The sequence below is a fragment of the Sphaerodactylus townsendi genome, linkage group LG08, assembly GCF_021028975.2.
Source record: "Sphaerodactylus townsendi isolate TG3544 linkage group LG08, MPM_Stown_v2.3, whole genome shotgun sequence".
Taxonomy (NCBI): domain Eukaryota; kingdom Metazoa; phylum Chordata; class Lepidosauria; order Squamata; family Sphaerodactylidae; genus Sphaerodactylus; species Sphaerodactylus townsendi.
The window spans coordinates 27,659,042-27,681,479 of record NC_059432.1 but is presented as its reverse complement, the minus strand read 5'-3'; the positions used below and the strand labels follow the sequence as shown (position 1 = coordinate 27,681,479).

Here is a 22,438-nt window from a genome sequence, read left to right as displayed (position 1 = left end):
ATCCTCTGTGTGGGACAGGAGGTGGGGGGAGGTGTTTTAGGTTGCTGCTCAGTGAAAATGCTGGGTTTTCATGAGGAGGACCCACTAGTTCCTGCCACCCTAATCTGATTAGTGAGAGAAAATCCTTCTTTCATATTCTTGCAATGAGTCTGGGTCAAATCTGTAACAGTTACCATTTGGCACTAATGAGGTGGCCCGATTACCCACAGCGGTCCAAATGCTGGCTTTGGAAATAGTAATCGCTCTGTTCAGGAATGGTTGGGAGACAGCTACATGGAAGCACAGAGAATTTATCATTGCTTTGCCATTGGTTTCTTCTTTTGTGAGAGTGAGACACCCCCCCCCCCTTTTACAAAGCTGGCTTTACTTGCAACTTGGAATCATTGGGATTCTGAAGACACCCCCCCCCCCAATCCACCCGCTTATCATTAATAATGTTTGCCTTCCTACCAGATAGATCTTTGCATGAATAGGGGCAGACTGATATTTTCCCCAAAAGTTGTTTGAGCCTTTGTATTATGCACTGGCATTCACTGGCATTGCAACACCTTTCTAGACTCTTTGAGTCCTGTATTGGAGAAAGGTGGCTTACACATGTTGCAAATAAATAAACAGGCTTAATTTTTATAAACACGGGGCATATTGTACTTTGTTTCCTACTCTCTCCCATCAGCTAGGTATTTCATTTATCATGAGTCTTGGCGACTGGAAATAAAATAAACCACTCGTTCTGTAGATGAAATGTTTTGCTACTGGGAATTTGAGGGAGCATCAAGAAACAAGAAAACTTTAAATGCAGAAGGATTTGCATGATCATGCAGAGAGAATGTGAGCCTTTACTTGGGCTGCAGGTCCCAAAGCACCTTTGTGGGATGCAGATTTTTTTTCACAAGAGCTGAATTCCTAGCCTTCCCCAGTGTACATGGATTATTGTCAATCTGTTGTTTTTAGACTCTCATAAAAAGTGGTAGTTTATCATTGAAAGATACATGTAGCATGTACATTTGTTAATGAATCTTGCAGACACTTGTTGCAGTGTTTATACCTGCGTTTATCTTGGTTTTCCAACCACTTCTTCTTGGAAAGACTACTTTTCATGCTGAGTCCCCTGACCCACAGAAACAGTTTGGGGGGCTGCAGAAAACAGGGGAAACATCCATTCTGTGAGGGAATGCCTTTTCTAGTTGTTGGACTGGACCTTGTTAGGTCCATCCTGTGCTATTTTAAGGCATGAAAATCAGAGGAAACTATCTTGTTTCTTGTTTCCTGCAGTATTGATGGGCCTCAGTTAATAAATACATCAGAATTACATTCTTGGTACATCCAAAGGGCTATTTAATTTAGCATTCTTTCTCCAGCCATTACATCTGGACAGCTTTCAACTAGTGTGTGAAGGCAACAGCCCTCCCATTTGCTGCCAGTAACTGGCCTACAGAAATGTATTGTCTCTGCACAGGCAAGTGGTCTTGATACACCTAGCCTCTAGGAAGGTGTCAATCCTTTAAAAAGCCTACTCAGATAATGACCACAACTACATTTTATGGTGGTGAATGAAGCTTTGGGTTTCAAACTGTATTGAAGTCCAGTTGTCCAAGACTGCAAATATGTAACATTTGGGTGGAGAAAATAGTTATTAAAAAATTTTGAATCACTTTTTACCTCTCCACCAGTATGATTCTTCTCTTGCTAGCTGCTGTTACTGCTGGCGATCGGCAAAGAGGGGGAGTTGGCTTAATATTCTGTGTGGTGATGTTTGAACTTGTTCTGGACTGGTACAGGTGTCCTTACATTTGTATTGAAGTATTATTTTGGGTATCTGCTTTGTTAGCTAAGTAAGTGTTCTTGTTATGCTGAAAGTCAGAAATGTACAGTTCTGAACTCATCAATAATTCCACCAGCTATGTATTATGGCTGGCTAGATGGCTAATAGTGTTCCTGTTCTGGTGTAGTACTTCTTCTCCATGAAGTCTAATCTGGAGAACCAGGTTTGATTCCCTGCTCCTCCACAGGAGAAGTAAACTCTAATCAGAAGAACTGGGTTCAGTTCCTACTCTTCCACAGGAATCTTGCTGGATGTCCTTGAGCTAGTCTGTTGTGGGGAGGGGAAGGTGATTGTGAGCTGCTTTGAGACTTCTTAATGGTAGACCAAAGTGGGGTATAAAACTCGACTCTTCTTCAAGTTCACACTAATAGCGGAACTAGAGAATTTAAAACCCCTGTAGCCCATGAGATAGATCAGTGGTGGCGAACCTATGGCACTCCAGATGTTCATGAACTACAATTCATGATTGGTGATTGGTGTTTGGAATATGCTGCCAAAGGAGGTGGTGATGGCCACTAACCTGGATAGCTTTAAAAGGGGCTTGGACAGATTTATGGAGGAGAAGTCGATTTATGGCTATCAATCTTGATCCTCTTTGATCTGAGATTGCAAATGCCTTAACAGACCAGGTGCTCGGGAGCAACAGCCGCAGAAGGCCATTGCTTTCACATCCTGCATGTGAACTCCCAATGGCACCTGGTGGGCCACTGCGAGTAGCAGAAAGCTGGACTAGATGGACTCTGATCTGATCCAGCTGGCTTGTTCTTATGTTCTTAATTCCCATCAGCCCCAGCCAGCATGGCCAATTAGCCATGCTGGCAGGGGCGGATGAGAATTGTAGTCCATGAACATTTGGAGTGCCATAGGTTCGCCAACACGGGGATAGATGCATTGCCTTTTTAAGACAGTGGTGAGTTACAAGCTATGTGCGCTTGATATAAGTGTCTGGATTATCAGTTTTGGAAGTTCAGTTGGAGATGGCCACCTCAAACCAATGAATCTACAACTGGTTTAAGAGAGTTACTCCAGGTAAAATAAAAAGCTTGTCAAATAAATTGATATGGTTTTGTTAAACAGCAGTTTAATCCCAAAGCTAGTGATATTTTTCCAGGCGTGATGCGTGACACCAGACCTTGTTTGGCAAGGAACAAAAAATTGGCTGTTGCAGTAGCGATGAAGTCGTTTCTGCCAGAAGAGGAGGGAAAACCAGAACATAAAGGGATTTTATTTTATACAGAGGGACAAAATAGAAAGTTGGATTCTGTGCTTGTATGTTCTTTAAAAAAATGGATATTAACATTTTATAGCTTTTATGGAAAGAACAGTACCATACTCCCTGAAGCCCTCTCCTCTTCCCAATAGCATACAGACTTTATTGCCCTTACAAACTTTCATTCCCTCTCCTAATATGTAAGAAAAGATGAGAGTACATTACAGAAAAGTGGTGGCTTTTAGGTTGGAGATGGAAAATCAATTATTGCAAATGCCATTTGTATCTTCATAGGCTTTAATATCTTGTAGATAGGAGCCATGTTGTAAAGTAAGCTGTGGGATCTGGGCATGACAGAAGTTCTCTCTCAGCCCTGCAATCTTAGATGACACTCCAGAACTTTGGCTAATCTCCAGTCACCATGCTTGATTGTTGTTTTTAGCCATTTCTTTGTGGGCACAGAGGATGAGAATAAGAGGGCCTCCCTCCTGTTTTTTACCCTAAATATGCCACAATAAGGGAAGAAAGCATTGCCCTTCCCTCTTTTTAATTTTATGGTGATGCAGGCATAGCTAGTGGGATTTGCCTCAATGACAACATGTGTGATCAAAAAAGAGTAAGTCAATATCTTCCCAGTACCATGGCAATTTTTGATTAAAAATAGATAGGGGAGAATGGCACTCAGCATCAATAGTTGCTGTTGCCTAGAAGAACCATCAAAGCATAGGAAAAATGGTGAAATAAAGGAATGTGGCAGGATGGAATGTTCGGTGGGGGTTTGGAACCTTTTGCCTTTTGAATGCTTTTAATTCAAGATGAAAATATTAGTGAGCTTTTGGCTCAGGCTTAATATGTACTGAGAGCAGGGGAGGAAATTAATTACAGGAGAAATCAAGAATTGGTAATTCTCTTTCCTTTCCCAAAGTTGTAATAACACTGATGAACTCTGGGGTTAGGTGAGCAGCTTCTCTGTATGTGTGTGATTAATTAGGACTGAAGGAGGCCTTATTAATCCCCAACAGGACTCTTTTACATTCTTTTTTCTCTTTACTTTCAATTTGGGTAGAGACTGGAAACATCTCCTAATCTTAACCATTTCCCTCCTGGTCAATCAGTCTGCTGGGGATTCTTATTTTTCTTCAAACACCAGATCACCCTCAAAATTTAGTTTCTTTTGGAGGGCAGCGAACATGTTCAGTGCTTCTCAGGCTTTTTTGGGTGATGGGGTTTTAATGTGCAAACTAATATTTTTTCACATAGTTTCCCTATCCTTTGGAACGATAGTAGCCAGTTCTGCAGAGAAACAGCATAGGCAGTGAAGAGGGTTAAACCACCCCATCTCAGTACGTCAGACCCGGCTGCAAATTGCTCCCCCCTCCTTTCCCTTGACTGCTTAAAAAATTGGACACCAAACCTCTTTTTGTTTTCTTGCTCACTAGGGAAAACTATTTTGGTCTGAGTTTTGCCAAGGAAGAATGACTAGAGCAAAAAGATTTTAACTCTCATTTGTCAATCAAGGTTTCAACATATATTTTATATTATTATTCAGTTTATATCCCTCTCTTCCCCGTAGGGCTCAGGGCGGCAAACAACAGTCATATAAAAAACAAAACATCAATAATTATATCAATCAGCAAAAAGCAATGAAAAACATCACAAAATGGCCAAAGACATCAATAAACATTGCACAACACCATAAAATATAACAGCATAAAGTATAAAGTATAGCAGTATAAATAACAGCCATCAATATCATAGCAAACATCAATCATATCATAATAATATAACAATAAGTTCAATTAACAGAAAAACATCAATAATCATATCGTAACAGATAACCTGAGTAAACCGATGGCGACTTACATTTCTAAAGCTAAAACTACAAAACATAACAAGCTAAGACTAATAATCTAATCAGCTCATAGCAGTTCGTTCAATACCAAGCCTAGTAAACTAACCTAATTATAACATCAATGATTATACTACGCCTAATACAAGAACCAACTATATCTAACACTAATGCTATAAACTACAAACAATATAACAAACTAGCTACCTAAAAATACAATGTCTGAACTAACTGAAACCAAAAGGGGTATTGGGCCTCTAATAGCTGTTAATACCGAGCAAGCAGTATTTGAGTTCTTGAGGTCCAACTGAAATATGTGTCCAAGGTTTTCTTGAAAGAACAATGGTATTTCAGTTTCTTCCACATGTTTCTCCTAGAGCACTTCTAAATGGTCCTATTTTAAAGTTGTCAGGTAGGCTAATTGTGCATTTGACACCCCAAAACTGCATAAAGACTAAGGCAGACCAACTAATAGAATTACTTCCTTCCTTGAAAGTCTTTTACAAGTTCCATTACCTACTCAGAAGTGAAAACTGTCTGCCTCATTTTTTTTCAATGCCCCAAAGTCACTATGAACAGCTTACTCACAAAGTACTCGAAGCATAAATATAGGAGTTGTAGACGAACACTTAATTGTATTTATTTATTTATTTATTTATTTGCATTTATAACCTGCCCTCCCCCAAAGGGCTCAGGGTGGCGTACAACAGGAGGACTAACAATATAACATCAATACATAAATCAATTCAGTAAAAAGGTCCATATAACTTAGATAAAAGATAAAAACAGATGGCAACAAACCCACCCCCCTCTCACTAAACCCATGAGAGGCCGAGGCAATAGATGGAATATTTACAGCCTCCCGGCTGGCTCTTGTAGAGGCCAGACAGATGCTTTTAGGGCCGGGGACCTCTAACAGGTACTCCTCCGATGAGCAGAGGGATCTGGTGGGGCAATATGGGGAGATGTGGTCCCTCACTTATGTGGGTCCGAGACCGCTCACGGCCTTAAATGTTGAAACCAGAACTTTGAACATGATCCAGAACTCAATCGGCAGCCAGTGGAGCTGGTACAAGACGGGTGTGATCTGGTTCCTGCTGGAACCTGGCTGCCGCATGTTGGACGAGTTTAAGTTTCCAGATCACAGCCAAAGTCAGGCCAGCGTAAAGCGAGTTACAGTAATCCAATCTGGAGGTGACTGTTGCGTGGATCACTGTGGTCAAATTGGAGCAGGAGAGGTTTGGGGCCAGTTGCCGTGCCTGCCGCAGATGATAAAAATCCACTCGGGCCGCCTGGGTGACCTGGGTCTCCAGTGACAACGCTGAATCCAGGATCACTCCCAGGCTTCGGACGGATGAGGCTAGATGTGAGGCCTCGCTGTCTATCGTACCTCTCCCCCTGGCCCAGCCACAGGACCTCCATCTTTGCTGGATTCAGCTTCAGCTGACTTGCTCTCAACCAACCAGCAACGACCTCTAAACAGCGCTGGAGAGCTCCAGGGGCCAAAGATGGGTGGCCTTCCATCGTGAACATGAGCTGGGTGTCATCCGCATTTGATAATGCATCTGATGAAGTGAGCTCTGACTCATGAAAGCTTATGGTGGAATATATTTTGTGCCCCAGGACTCTCGTTTATATTCATGAAGTACTCAGACAACTTACTGCTGGTCTGCCTTTATAGGGTTGATTTTTCATGGGTTTAACCTTAAAATTAGATTGCCCTCCTTTTTAAGTAACTCCAAGTTAATTATAAAGATATTAAGAGTGGGATGCACATACTGCTTCAGAAGTCGGAGGGTGAGTTTTTTGCCCCATCTATTTCTTTCTGTCTGACCCTTTACAAGCATTAATAGGGCAGAACTGTGCGATGTGCAGATGCTGACCTGTTCTCCATGTCTGTAAAAAGTAGCAGAAAGATCAATTATCTCCTCCCGGCCATGAAAATGTTCTCTGGAGTATGTAGGAACAAGTGCACAGCACATTTCTGCCAGCTGTGGAGTTTCTGTTCTTCCCCTCTGAGCTGGCTGGAGCATGCTCCAGGATATTTGCCTGCAGAGTAACTCTATCTTTCCCGTTAGTAAGGGGGAAGAAAGTCATATTATTTTGGAGAGAGAGTAAGCAAGGATTTTTTCTGCCCACTCTTTTATATTTTGTCTGAATTAAAATCATGCACATGTGTAGCAAACAGGTCAGTCACTTTGGAAGTAGGGAGAGAAGAGCAGGGGTCTTCCAACTACGGCCCTCCAGATGTTCATGGACTACAATTCCCATCAGCCCCTGCCAGCATGGCCCAATGACAGGGCTGATGGGAATTGTAGTCCATGAACATCTGGAGGGCCGTAGTTTGAAGACCCCTGGAGAAGAGGAAAGGAATCTAGTTCTTAAGGCAAAGTAAAGCGCAGTGCTACCCAATTGGCAGGCCAGCCTTGTCTGCTGAACTTAAAATTTAAAGACATAGTTTTGCTCTCTGTTCTCTCATTCAGCACTCATTCTTTCCCCCTTTCCCTTGACTCACCGTTGTTTGTAGGCTGCCAAGGCTCTTTGGAGGCACTTCAGGTCAGAGCTGACAGGTTCAGAGAGGGATTGCTGGCATGCTCAGTGCTCTTCCCACACCCCTCAAATAGATATTATTTGTGTCCCAAAAGCAAGGAGCTTGCTAGTCTGCATTTTTTGCCTTATGGTCTTTCTGATTATAACCAGATTCATTACATTGTAAAGGAGCCACTCTCTGCTTTTTTTATTTGTTTTTGCCAAGAGAGCATTTGACAATTCAGCTGGAATCTTAACTATCTCAATAGATGTGGACGTACATGTGTTGGAGAAACAGCCTATTTTTTTTTTACATTGTTACAATCTCTGGCCCTCGTTTTTCTAAACAGTGAGGCATATTATTGATCACGTGTTCAGAGTTGGATGCACAACTCCCGATCCTGTGTGTGCAGCCCAAATCGATGGATGCAAAGATCTAGCTCTGAGTACTGTGTAAAGCACTTTTTTCCCTAAGTGCAGAGGTGGGATCCAGCAGGTTCTCACAGGTTCCCGAGAGTAGGTTACTAATTATTTGTGTGTGCCGAGAGGGGGTTACTAATTGGTGATTTTGCCATGTGATTTTTGCCTTAGTTACGCCCCTCTTCTCAGCAGTAGCGCGCAGAACTTGAAGCAGTCTAGCAGGAGTTGCACCGGCGTGTGTGGCAGCCTGCGCCTGCGTGCATTCGTTTCCCACCCAAGGACTGGCACAGTGGCTGCGTCCTTGCCACAGCCCTGCCCAGGAATGCCCCGCTCCCAGAATGCCCACCCCCATCGTGCCCCGCCCAGCCCCATTGGCGCTACGCCAATCCTACCACCATGGGAACCTGTTACTAAAATTTTTGGATCCCACCACTGCCTAAGTGTCTCACAGTCAGTATGTGAAAGTCTGCTTATTAATATGCACAATCATCTCGGGATCTTCACCCACTGAGAAAAGCCTCGGGATCTTCACCCACTGAGAAAAGCCACTGGATTGTGCCCTAAGTAAAGAAAAGGGCAGTAAAGAGGCAGAGTTCATGGTGAGTTGTCCCCTAGGTTTGTTAGGGTCCATGTTTTGTTTCCAGTAGATGATGAATATTGATGTGCACATCTGGTGTGGAAAACTAAGGTTCTGGGACTCTGCTTATGTCTACATTTCAACCACCAAAATATATATTGCTCATGTATTGAAACTATTCATAGGGTGGAAATTTCTGACGAGGTGCAAAGAAAATATTTTTGTCTTGAATATGTGGAAAATATTTAAATCAACTTGTTTAGTTGCCAGATTATTAGGTTTGTCTCTTCTGTCTGAAAGGAAAACCTGCTCCTGATATACTTGTGTGAATTTGTATAAACATATGTATCTGTGTTTGATAATAAAAAGTCTGAGGAGAAAAGGGAAAATATGCTCATTACCTTAAGGTTAGCCAGGAAAGGCTTGTTGAACAATTGCTTACCTGAGGCTGCTCTAAGTGAAGGTTGTATTAATACTAGGTGCTGTCTTCATTGGTCCAGGACAGCTGATCTGTATATACCCACTGTGATCAGTGGGGACTTGTTGGATAATTTAACTTAATATTTAGCAGAGTAGCGGAATAAGAGACCATGAAACAGTTGCTGGTTATTTATATAATTGAGTTTACTTACTAATAGGAAGGGTTTACATGGAAGAAAATAAAGAATAACTTTCTATCCTATCACTAACTTGGTTACATTGCTTAGCACCTTATGGTCCTACATGGTGCTTATCTAGCAAGGCAGAGATTCACCTCTTGTGGTGATCTCAACAATGTGGCATCGTGCCAGAGAGTGGTCCTCCTGTGCTGAGTGAGACAAAGAAACATACTTAACTTTATAAACTCTGACTATGTGACTTGCAATGCTGGGGTTAGCTAACCAATAGCTTAACCAATGAACTCGCCATAAAACTCTGGCCTCAGTAACTAATTAGCATGCACATAGTTAACCTCTTTCTATCTGAATTGTGACAGACACTCGCAAATCCCAACAGGACTCTGTAGGAGTTGGACTTCGGGGAAGGAATTTGGAGGAAGGGAAGGAAAGGCTTCCCCTCTTTCTCTTCATCTTCAGCAGCCCTGCATGTAGCACAGGTGAACAAAACTAGTAAGATTCCCTGGAGGCCTGGTTCAGTCACATGTGTAAAGTGCCATCAAGTCACAGCTGACTTATGATGACCTTGTAGGGTTTTCAAGGAGAGAGGTGGTTTGCTATTGCCTTCCCGACGACCTCGTAGGGTTTTCAAGGAAAGAGGGGTGGTTTGCCATTGCCTTCCTCTGCATAGTCCCAGCATTGCTTGGTAGTCCCTCATCCAAATATTTACCAGGACCAACCCTGCTTAGCTTCAGGGACATAGGAAGTGTGAATGAGGTGGCACTATGGACTGCTCCAATATAGACTCCGTGTAAAGGATCAGGGCTTTGAATGTTGCCATGTATTTTTTGTAGTAATGCACTGCTGACCCAGCAGCACCGTGGTAGAATGTTGGGACGCCAACGGCCTTCTGGTCGCACCGCACCCCCACTCCTCATCCCCCTATGAGTCACGGGTCATGAACTGTCTGGCTCAGTCACCGGGCGCAGGGACAATGGTCTTGCCCCCAGGTGAGGATTAGGCTCAGACGCTTACGCTCCTCTCCGCACGTAGCCAGGTGAGATCATGCATCACATGATGATCTCCCGACCTCCCGCCTCCCGTTCTCCCGGAACTCCCCCCGGTCCTCCCTCCTACACGCCCCCGATAGAATAACAATAAAAGGTGCCAGGAACCGGCACGCGGGAGACTCGCTAGGAACACGGACCTCCGGGCTCCCGCTGCTGGCGATCTCCACCAGATGTTATCTCCGCGTCTCGTCTCGTTCTTACGCTGACCACGTGGGTCGACTACATTTTTTAAAAAAACCTTAAAAACTCCTTGCAAATAGAAAGTCAGCAAACGAAAAGGGTGCAGAACCTTTCTCCTTGTGGCCTTATTTTCTGTTGGCCAGGTTTTTTATTTTAGTTTGGAAGAGCATTCAAAACTGGAACCACACCCGTAGTAGGAAGGGGGATGATTCTTTGTTCTATGACCTCTTTCTCTTGCACATGTGAATCAAGCCTTAAATTGAGTTTCCAAGCCAGACTGTAGTTTTGGTGTTTTTCCTCTTGCAATGACCAGTAGACTAGCCAGTTTCTCTTCCAAATGAATTTGGATGTGAACAGTTTCCCCTCCTTCTGGTGGATGAATTTTATCCATTTTCTGGCTACTTGTATCTGCGGGATGTTTGTAGGATGTTCCATAGCTGATGATTTCCCCATAGGAAATCCAGCTATTCTCAGTTCCTTTTGGTGATGTGATCATTGCTTGTACATGCCGTTTGTTCAAGAAGATTGGCCTGTTTATTATAAGGGAAGATACTCTTTCAGCACCTGGCAATGTCGATCATGGAGCGGGGAAAAAAGGAGGAAAATTGTGTATTTAAATGCTGTTGTTTGGAAAGATGTGTAAATCTCTGTTAAATATTTGCTGTTAGGCTTAAGAAGGAGTCTGCCTTCTAAATAAATGATCATTCCAGCAATCAATTAATGGATTAACTTGAGTACCCTTTTTGGAATAACTGTACTATCCTTTAGAAATTAAAAAAAAGTATTTTCATTTCTGTCTTGTGATAGAGGATATGAAGACATACATAGTCCAAAAATGATTCCTGCTTCGATGTCATTTTGGCAAAGAAACAATATGTTTTCCCTTCCTTATCATTCCTGTAGTGCAAAAGTCTAATTTGGAAGCCAATGTGAGATTCTTTTTTTTTTTTGCATTTGATAGATCATGTAATTATATTGATACAGTGTAAGGAAGCATCAAGATGTTAGAATATTCAATGTCATTGTGACCAGAATAATTTCCTCAAGGATCTTCTCTGGGAACCCTTGTGAAGCACCTAAAAACAAGAGTACTGATTACTGTGTAAATAGGCACAGATAAACCAGTAAATATAGGATAATTACAGTGAGAATGTGTGTCTTGATTTGTATGCAGTATTCAAGTTCAAAGCCCTCTGGGGGAGGGCGGTATAAAAGTAGAACAAACAAACAAACAAACAAACAAACAAACAAATAAATAAATAAAAGTATCAACAATGCAAGCATTGCAAAAATAGTGCACAATGAAACAGAAAAGTACAAAACTGCACAGAAGCAAGGACGGAGAGTTGAAATTCTACACTTCTCTTCAGTGTAGAGAAGCCAACAGAAAGCGCTGCTGAGATGTATTTTTGCTGTATTTTGACAAGGGTTTGAATTTGAACATTTCAAGTCACGTTCTTTAAAGAAGAGAGTCCGATTATTTTGCGTATTACGCAACGTATATGGAGAGAGTCTTGAGAAAGCAAAGTGCTGGTGAAATGGAACTGCAACACTTTCCATTGGCTTATCCTCGGCAGGTGGAATTTCAACTTACATATATATTGCATATGAATCAAGACACACACTCATCGTAGTTGTACTGTATTGGTTTATCTGTGCCCACTTGCACAGTAATCACTATGCTTGATTTTTGGTCTTTCTGAACTGTGTACTGTTGTTGCTTCAGGTTATTTGAAGCAGTCTTCTATTGCGTTGTCATTGGCCCTCCCAGGTGCCATGCTTGCTGCAGCAAGAGTTGGATTTAGGGAAAGCCATGTTAAAACCCCTGCTCACCCATGGAATCCTTGGGTTGACTTGGATGTCGCTCCCATTTTACAAAAGAAGCACTGTTGATATGAAGAAGAATTAGCTAAAACTCAAAAAAGTAGTTTGCACTCAATGATGGCTACAAAAGAAATTTTAATTTATGTGTGCTTGATTTTTTCTCTCCTTAGGTAGATGAAATTTACCATGATGAATCTTTGGGAGTTCACATCAACATTGTTCTGGTTAGAATGATCATGGTGGGATACAGACAGGTAAAATACTGAAATACTGCTAGCACTCATATATCTCTTGGCCTAGCTGTATATATTCAACATATGTGTGGACACAACCAATATGTCTAAAGGGGAAGTATGTTTGTATTGACCCTGTTCATGCTCTGGGGTGTATCTACCGAAGATGGCGCTTAGGGCAAGCACTGAAATTGCACTCCTTTCCAAACATCTGACTCAGATCTTTTAGATGACTGTACTGTAATATCAGTTCAAAAATTCAAGTCAAGTCAAGTACCTTTTTATAACTGCACCTTCCTTTCTTTATGACATGATCAAAGTCAGTTTTTCAGTTTCTTCTCTTATCTCCTTCCTCACCTCCCTCTCCCCCAGCCTCTTCTTCACAGGAAAAACATACAGAGAAGAAGACCTTAATTTCATTGTTCCTTTGCAAATCTATGTAACAGGGAATCAACCCCTTACCTCTTAAGTGCTAAGTTTCAAGAAGTTCAATGAATAGAAGATTGTTTAGAGTGGAATAGATCTACACAAGGGTTGTAAATCAGAACAGAAGGGGGTTTAGTTTCATTGCTATCCCAAGAAACTTTTAGAGTAGCTGGAGATGAATGGTGGAATGATCCCTAGACCCCACCTGGAGGCTGGCAACCGTAACTGACAACCTTGCACAATGGGTTGGACGACCTGTTGAACTCCAGCACCCCAGATCTGAACAACAAAAGCCATCTGTGAGCTGTAGGCCTTATCTACGAGCCTAATTAATGATACAATTAATGAAAAGCATGGGGAGGCAAAGTGGACTCAAGCATGCCGGCCCATCTCCTGTCTCTGTATGTCATCTGCAGAATGTGACACTGTGAAGACAGTGGCCATGTACATACTCCTCCTGGGGATCAGCATTTCCTCCAGATGGTTGAAATCCGTAGACTGGGCTACCTTGGGGGGGCAGGGGGGAAGAACCAACGTGCCTATCCCCCTTTGCAGTGAGTCAATGCACAGTGTGTGAGCAGGGGTCATCTGTACCATGTTTCTGTGCCTCTATGATTTGGGCAGAGGAGATCCAAACCTATTGGTTTGAAAAATAACATAACAGGTCCTTGTTACTTGCTATTTTCTAGTTCAGGGGTAGGGAACCTGCGGCTCTCCAGATGTTCAGGAACTACAATTCCCATCAGCCTCTGTCAGCATGGCCAATTGGCCATGCTGGTAAGGAAACTGATAAGAATATGGAGTTCCTGAATTTATCTGGAGAAAACATAAGTCTATTCCTGGGATGATAGATAGATTTGACATCAACATCTCTTGTGTTAGAGTACAGATGATGAAAGTATTAAATTATATTTTGATTTGAAGATCTCCCAGAAATAGGACAATGGAAACAGAGATTTTAAAAAGCTGATATAGCCGTTAGATGAACCACATGGTATGGAATTAGAAGAGAGTGCCCCATTCGGCTGCATAAAAGTGGTTCTTATGCTTTAAGAAAGGCAACGTGTGCCATAGAGTCGCAACTCACCCATGGTGACCCCGTGAAGTTTTACCTTGTACATCTTCAAGGCAAGAGATGAGCAGAGGTGGTTTGCCTCAGCACACCAGCCCCAGTTTTCTTTGGTGACCTCTCATCCAAATAGCACCCCTTCTGTAATTGCTACTCATTTAAATAAAAAATATCCTCTCCACGTGCCCAAAGGATCCTGTTTGGGATACCAAGATCTGGTGCTTTGTGTTTCAGTAGAGAAGAGAAGATTGTGGAGATCCCTTGTTGGCTTGTTATGCTATGATTGTTACCTTCAAGCTTCTGCCTGTTCACATTAATAGTATAGGCAGTGGCCTCCATCCATGTGTGAATGTTTTTGCTATAAACACATTATATTTCATAAATAACAGAAGAAATAAACCAACATCTAATCCTGGTTTTTGACACTTACATGAGCATGTGCTTTCAGCCATCCATAACTGAAGCTCTAGTTTCTACTCTTTGTAGTTCAAACACAGGATTTTGAATTGCACTTTTTGGAAATGGCAGTCTAAATTCTGGCATGGTCAGTTTTGCCCTTCTTGAATTAAATCCTCTTTTCCCCCCTTGTCTTCTGCAGTCAATCAGTCTAATAGAGCGAGGGAACCCCTCTCGGAGCTTAGAGCAGGTCTGCCGCTGGGCCCATTCTCAGCAGCGCGCGGATCCTGAACATTCTGAATACCACGACCACGCAGTGTTCCTCACCAGGCAAGATTTTGGTCCCGCAGGTATGCAAGGTACTGTATTTATCTCGATCAAGTATGTGCCATTCATTGGGCAAAGGAAAGGGCCATCAATTTGAAAGCACTGCCCACTGGCACAATCTGCAGGGCTTTGCTATGAGGCCATTGCTACTGATGTTTGACAAAAGACCATAGAGATTGGTGTTTGATTAATCAGGAAGCATAGGGTACAGAGCTGTGCTTCTTCCCCTTGCATATTTCAATTTACTAGTCGCCTTCTGCCACAAGAGAGGAAAGCTGCTGTTCACCCTTGCCCAACTTAGTAGGCTGTGTCTGCCAAGGAATTTCTGAACCTGTTTCAATAATTATGGGTGGCAGGATCTGCTTCAGGTGGAAGAACATTTTGATTAGTCAATGGTGATGTCACTTGTAAAAAGAAATAAGAAAGATAATTGTTGCATCCTGATGTGCTAAAATTAGAGTAGCTGACTTATAAAAGGCAGTATCTCCTGAGGCCTGATGGATATATTCGCTTTCCCAAGGCCCTGAGCCCCAGCATTGCCTAGGGCTGTGGTGGTGAACCTTTGGCACTCCAGATGTTATGGACTACAATTCCCATCAGCCCCTGCCAATTGGCCTTGCTGGCAGAGGCTGATGGGAATTGTAGTCCATAACAGTCAGTATAAAATTCTCTCCTGTGACCCCTAGTGTCCCATCCCAGAGTCTGAGGAGCCCTTCCTCTGGCCTCAGATAGGGCATCTGGGTGAAGCTGCACTTCAGTGGCCCATTTCTAAGGCTAATAGGTCCTGAGTCAGGCTGTAACTACATAAGAGCATCCTCCCTGGCTGGCCAGACCCTCACATATTTTATGCTCTTCCCCCTAATCTCAGTTTCGCCCCGCCTTTCCCCCAGCTCTTTCCTCAGTGCCTTTAAGGGCCTCATGCAGCCCACTGGCTCCTGCACTTCCTTTCTAGCCAGGCTGGGCCCAGCCTCTTCACTGTTCCAAGAGGGCAGATGCTTCTGGGCCTGCTCCAGGCCCCTTGGCCTGGACTTCTGGTGCAGCGTGGCTTGGCCCGCCTTCCAGACCTCTTCGGTTACTGTGCAATCTTTGGAGCCCAGACAACCACTGGCCCAGGGCTTTAAGCTGTCTGGCCCTATAGGGTCTGTCCACCGCCTGCTGCTCTGTGTACCCCTGGGGCCTGGATAAGTCTTTCTCCTGGGGCTTCTCCTGGCCTTCTGGGCCCTCTCCGGTTGAGGTTGGAGTCTGGGGGAGCGGCCCCAGGAGGATGAACTCTCATGCCATTCATACTGCTCCAGCTATTAGGAGTTGACCCGTTTTTGAGAACAGAAGTGTCAGTAAACAAAAAACTGTCTGTCAAGGCTTCAGTCCCATCTGCCACTGCTTACCTGGTGGAAGTATAATCTAATGGGTTTGTCTCCAGTGATGTTTGTGAGGGAAAGGGTTTTTTTTCTAAGGCAGAGTCATAGAAGGGAGACACTTTCTGAGGAAAGGAGAAAACAGATTTCAGAGAAAAAAGGGAAAGTGATTTGTGAATGGCAGAGGGCGGGTAGATGGTCTCTGGTGGTGTATTAAAATTGTGTTTTTCTTTCTTTTGCCTCCTGGTAATTCCCCCTGGGTTAGAAGAAGTAGAAACCAGTGAGCTGGAGGCACTGCTCCTTTCTCTTCTTCAGTCCTTCCCATTAACCATCCAGGGTCCCTTAATTTCGTCCCTCAAGTGAGGTTAGTAGGAGAATTGCCTTTTGATCAGAATTGGCTATGTCTTGTGGGGTGCTGAGGACTCCAGGTAGACACTGAGCTGTGTTATACTCCGATTTATAGATCCCTGGTGCTGTCCAACACAGCTGCGGTGTTCACAATTATGATTCCAACTTACATTTCTTTAGCTTCCTTATCAGGGATCCTACCATAGCGCCCAGTGAATGAGTTACTAACTTTTGGTTTGAATGAGGACTCTTATTTTATTCCCTTTGTTCAGTTCTGCTAAACTCAGCCATTGAGTTTATATATCTGTTTCAGCAACAATGCAATTGTGCTAATAGAGCCGTTTGCCGGATTCATTCACATTTGTTCTGCTGCTGTTGAATGCCTGTGGAATGAACAACTTGGAAAGATACTGGCATGGCAAGGTCAGGGTCAGGTAGATGTTTCTTGGAAAAAAGCAGTCACTCCACAATGTTTGGGCTCAGCACAGGGATATCCGCCAAGGGAGGTAGTCAGCAAAAGTGCAGCGGTAATTAGAGAGCGCACGCTGGTGACTGACCTTTTTTTTCTCTTTTTTTTTTAAAGGCCTAGCGTTGATCCTGCTAAAACCATTTACTTTAATGGAAAGTGCTCTGGGCCTTTAAAGCCAGTAGCTATGCAGTGTATTGTAAATGAAAGATCAAAGTTACAAAGGTGGCCATTCATGACTTTGGCAGCATTCCCTGACTTTCCAGTTTGATTTTGGCAATCCTGCCTGCTTTGAAATGCTGAGGCCTCTGTTTGTTTGGAATGCAGTGCTTGGGGTTGTATGTGGGGAGTGAGGGAAGGGCTCATTCCTCACCAGCGCCTTGCTGTTTGTACAAGTTCTGCCATGTTGTTACAATGAGCCGCCAGGACAGCAGAATCTCCACCTGAACAGTTTGGCTTCCCTTCCCTTATCCCATTCCAGCACCAGCGATCTCTGGGAACGTGGGCAAGCCTTTTTCCGTGGGAGCAGCTCCTGTGTGAATTGCCCTGTCAAGGGAAATCTTAGGTTTTCTTATCCAAGGGATGAAAGCTTAGTGGTTTTTTTATGCGCTGATGAGTGCAGACTGACTGGCTTTATTTGATCCAGTTGTTTTGTCTTTGATATTTGAATCTGTTTGGGCCTTTGTTCTGTCCACGTCATATTTTTTGCCATAAGTATTGCTTTTTAACAACTTTATATAATGATACCTGGGAGACATTTATGGGAGACCCCCATCACCAGCAGCTGCCCATAGGAAGATATAGTGCTGAGATTTCACGTGCTCCCAGTAATGTCACGGTTACTGATTTGCAGAGATTACTGCTGCAATGTATGAGCCAGCCATCAACTAAATTTGTTTTACGCAGCAAGTGCAATATCATGAAATGTAAAAGTCAGTCCACAGAAATCTCTGATTGTAAACAGGAGTATTGTTCCTTTGACTCTGTTGTTTATTGACATGGGCTGGGTTCACAAAAACTTAACAGTAATTCCAAAGGGATAGCCCAGTTCAAGGTAGAAAAAGGGCAAGAATTTGTGCCACCTTTAAAATAAAATAAACATCAAGTCACATCTGACTTATGGTGACCCCGTAGGGTTTTCAAGGCAAGAAGCGTTCAGAGGTGGTTTGCTGTTACCTGCCTCTGAATCACAACCCTGGTATTTCCTTCCTTTCATGGACCTTTGACCCTGCTTCTTGCTTTTTTTCTTTCCATGCCTCCTACATAAGATGTCTACATTAAGAGGATCAATTCATAGCATCTGAAGAAGTGGGCTCTAGGCCGCAAAAACTTATAAATATGTGTATGTGTGAATACACACACTCACACACACATATTTATTTGTTTGTTTATCTTTAAAGTGTCACAACTCCGCTGTTTATCAAAGCAAAGAAGCTGCAAATTTTCCCACTGCCTGTTACCTCCAGGAATAATAAATACCTCCAGGAATACCTCCAGCAGAATAAAACAAACAGAAGTTGTATTTAAAAACACAGCCTGATTGGTTAAAAGCCATTTCCTTTAAACCATGGAAAAAATTGGGAGCCTATGTCTATTTCTGTCCTTGGCATCTGAAGCCAGGATGACTTCATTGGAAGTCAAGTCTATGTGTCTGGTTGCCGTCTCTCCAAATGCTTCCCCAGATATTTGACCAAGTCCTTGGTTTCTTCTTCTTTCTTGGTAGAACTTGCTTTTCCTTTCTTGTTGCAGTATAGCTGCCAGCAGGCCCCAGATGTATTGCCTATTGAATTTTCATGTCCCCTGGAGCACATCAAGTTTTTTTTTTTAAGTTACAAAACTAAACATGGTAGCTAAAAGCACAAATTCTGACCTCTGCTTTGAATTGTTGCCACTGAATCTCCTTTTTAAAAAGAAAACTGGAAAGTCTACCAGCTAGAGCCAGTTACAAGATGACAGCTTGGGACAGAGCCAGTCTCAAGATGTCTGCTTGGGTCAGAATTCCTTGCCAGATTAAAGATAGGGAGAGGTGGTTAAAACAGGGACATTTTTGTGAAGTGTTTTTTGAAGGGAAAGAAAGCTTGTATAAAAACCACATTCCTGGGGGATGAGGAGGAGTGAGTGTTTAATGTTGCTTGTTTTAATGCTGCCCATGCTGGTTTGATGGTGCCGTTTTTATCGATTGTATTATTTGTAGTTATTTTATTGTATGTTGCCGTGGCAACTTCTTGTTGAGAGGTACTGTTGATGAGCTTCTGTGTTGCTGCCTTTCCCAACTTTGCTCCTCCTCTTTAACTTGGATGGGGTTGAAAGCTGTTGTAGCACTGGGGCTAATATTGTGAACTGCAAGCCAGAAAAATCTATGGTTCTTCTGTGAATCATAGCAGGGATTCTTCTTATGAGCAGGCCATAGGGCCTTTACCCTTGTACCCAGAATCTGGTATTCAGAGGTCTGGACAAAAACCTCTTGGGCAGAATCATTTTGCCTGTATTCTGGTTCTGCATCCTCAGTATGGGGATGATGATAATGGTTTTTCTTATCGGTTTGTTTTGAGGATTGCTGAGCATTAAGTGGAGTCCCGTAAATGTTCTGTGGAAATGCTAAATACGTCATTGTTAAAGAGAAGATGCTTTCATCCTCAGATTAGAGTTTTGGTTCCTTCAGCTTAAGGCTTTTAAGCAGAAGTATCTTTATGATGCTGTAAAGTGAGCAGAGACTGACCCTTGATGGTTATCTAAATAACTCACATATGTAGTGGGGATGTAATCTCACCATGGAAGTCAGTATGAATTAAGTTTCAAGAACTGGGTCTTCTGACAGGCATTGCCCCCATTTTCCATTAGATTATTTCAGGATGTCCAGTGTACGGATCTGAGACTTGTGTGCCAGAATCTTCATACAGCTAGCCTTAAAATATAAATCTTTCACCATTTGCCAGAGATCTTCTGCTTTCTCCACCGCTTCAACTCTGTGCAGCTTGCAGTGATCCATCAAGCTGAGCACAGCCTGTTACCCAAATAGCGGCCCATTGAATTTCCATGCCCAGGACTGTAGAGCATGGAGGTGTCAGGCATCTGGCAAGCCACTGTATGCGGCTGGTGGTCTGTGTTCAGCTTGGTCTGTTGTTTCTGTTAGATTGTTTGAATGATTTCTCTGCTGTGTCTCTGAGAGAACGCCAAACGGAAATGAATGCAAAGTAATTGTCGTATAGGGGTGTATGGTGGGATTTAAGTCATTTTATAATTCCCTCCAAGCACATAGCTTTCATGCAATAAGAGCTGTGGAATATTTTATGGGGCTTGTTAATATTTCCCAAGCATCTGGGGCGTTTGTATTCCTCAGAGGGAGCCGGGTGTGAAATAGCATTGGAACATCTCCAACATGTGGTTTCTTCCTTCTCATGTGACCTCTCTTTCTGTCTCTGCTTTTTGTTCTTTTTCTTTGCTTTCTTTTTCTGCCTTATTTCAGGATACGCCCCTGTCACGGGCATGTGCCACCCACTGCGCAGTTGCACCCTCAACCATGAAGATGGATTCTCCTCTGCATTTGTGGTTGCCCATGAGACTGGACATGTGTAAGTTGATGGGTTGGGTTGTTCACTATGTCTAACTCACAGGTGTCAAACTCACAGCCCTCCAGATGTTATGGACTACAGTTCCCATCATCCCCTGCCAGCATCATGCTGGCAGGGGATGATGGGAACTGTAGTCCATAACATCTGGAGGGCCGCGAGTTTGACACCTGTGGTCTAACACATCTTTGCTAGTGTTTTGAGGCATTTAGTTCCGGTCCTAACAGCTGTTGTAAAAACTGCCAGCTTAATGAGAACTTTAATTCCTGGCCTTGGTGTAATGAACCCATACTGATTTCTTGACCCATTCCAAACTTTCCTTCTGAGATGAAAAACTGTCATTTACCCTCTTAGATATGGCCAGAGTTATGTAGACCAATGCCAGTAACATGTCTGCCATGGTTTGGAAATCAACCTTATGCCTAGGAAGTCTGGCCAAGTTATTATGATGACCAAGATCACTTTTATACCAGTTTTGTACCCTGACGCAATGACCTTGTGAGAAGAAGAGTTTGGATTTATACCCCCCCCCCTTTCTCTCCTGTACAGAGACTCAAAGGGGCTTACAAATTCCTTTTCCTTCCTCTCCCCACAACAGACATCCTGCGAGGTAGGTAGAACAGAGAGAGTTCTGAGAGAACTGTGACTAGCCCAAAGTCACCAGCAGACTTCATGCGTAGGAGTAGGGAAATAAATCCAGTTCACCAGATAAGAGTTCACCACTCACGTGGAGGAGAAAGGAATCGAACCTGGTTCTCCAGATTAGAGTCCATTGCTCTTAACCACGACACTACTCTAGCTGTTACTGTTTCACTGTCTTTTTCTGTTCTTTATCTACTTGGGAACCCCATTAACATTTTTTTCGAACAGGTTAGGTATGGAACACGATGGTCAAGGTAACCGATGTGCTGATGAGACCAGCATGGGGAGCATTATGGCACCCCTGGTGCAGGCTGCATTTCACCGTTACCATTGGTCCCGATGTAGCAAGCAGGAGCTGAACCGTTACATACAGTAGGTCCGCTTTTTTAAAAAGTCCAACTCTTACCGCTGGGGTTATTTGGTATAGCATGAATGAATGGGGAGGGAAGGTACTGGTAGCAATAGGACATATAATTTGCAATGGATTTCAGATAATTGTTGTATTCAGAATGTGTATCTTGTGAGTGCCAGCATCTTTAGAATAGGCAAACGTAAGAGGTCAGTTGGTTGTGGTGGGTTTTCCGGGCTGTGTGGCCATCGTTTGGTAGATCTCGTTCCTAATGTTTTGCCTGCATCTTCAGAGGTGTATCACAGAGAGAAGTGTGTTACAAAGTGTGTCCAGTGAGAAGAGGTCAGCATTGCAAGACTAACAGGACGATCCTGGGGGGGAAGCTCCCAAACCCCTCAGAAGGCAGCGTGCCCCTTGTGTTAGCGCTGGCAAACTGCGCAGCAGCATGGCTCCCAGGTTCACACATAGCCACACTGCAAGAGCCCATGCTGGCACCGAAAGGAAACGTTCCTGGGGCAGAGCTGACTTTTGTCAGCTTCTTGGGCCAGGAATGCCCCTTTTAGCAAGCATCAGCAAAATCAGTAGTGCAGCCCATTGAGCTGCATATGCCACTTGCACGGGGAGAGGGGCGGTGTTGCTTTTTGCTTGGTGGCTATGGCACAGCGAACCTCTTAGGAGGCGGCAGGATGATGCCCACCCTGGCCACGCTGCAATTACTTCCCCACTCCTTAGGATATCACTGTAATTACCTAGGTAACACACAGTCTTTGTTCTTCTGTGGCGCAGCTCCTACGATTGCCTCTTGGACGATCCCTTTGAGCACAAGTGGCCCAAACTTCCGGAGCTGCCTGGAATCAATTACTCCATGGATGAGCAATGCCGCTTTGACTTTGGTGTGGGCTACAGAACATGCACAGCTGTGAGTACAGAAACTTCCTCCAAGGAGCTCAGAGCAGCATGCATAGTTCTCCCCTCCTCTGTTTTGTCCGCACAGCCAGCCTGCAAGGTAGACTAGACTGCATTTGCTGCAGTTCCATGTTGATTGGAAAGCTGCACAACATGTGGAAAGAGGTATTGGCCCTTTCCACACAAGCCCCTGAAAACATTTTGCAAAAATTTTCTTTTTTTAAATAATATTTTTTGTTTGTTCACAAAAAAACCACATAAAACACAAAAACATA

General features: G+C 43.4%; 1 protein-coding gene across 5 annotated transcripts in view; it reads left to right on the top strand.

The window, feature by feature from the left end:
* The window catches only part of ADAMTS14 (ADAM metallopeptidase with thrombospondin type 1 motif 14), an 81,262-nt gene that overhangs the window by 35,269 nt on the left and 23,555 nt on the right, over positions 1 to 22,438 (top strand). For 4 of the 5 annotated variants that reach the window (XM_048506462.1, XM_048506460.1, XM_048506464.1 and 1 more), the window contains 5 exons: positions 12,248 to 12,331; positions 14,404 to 14,560; positions 20,164 to 20,269; positions 21,137 to 21,280; positions 22,044 to 22,176. In XM_048506462.1, coding sequence (XP_048362419.1) covers positions 12,248 to 12,331; positions 14,404 to 14,560; positions 20,164 to 20,269; positions 21,137 to 21,280; positions 22,044 to 22,176 — 624 coding nt within the window. The remainder of the gene's footprint in view (positions 1 to 12,247; positions 12,332 to 14,403; positions 14,561 to 20,163; positions 20,270 to 21,136; positions 21,281 to 22,043; positions 22,177 to 22,438) is intronic. The other variant, XM_048506461.1, reaches the window with a different exon arrangement.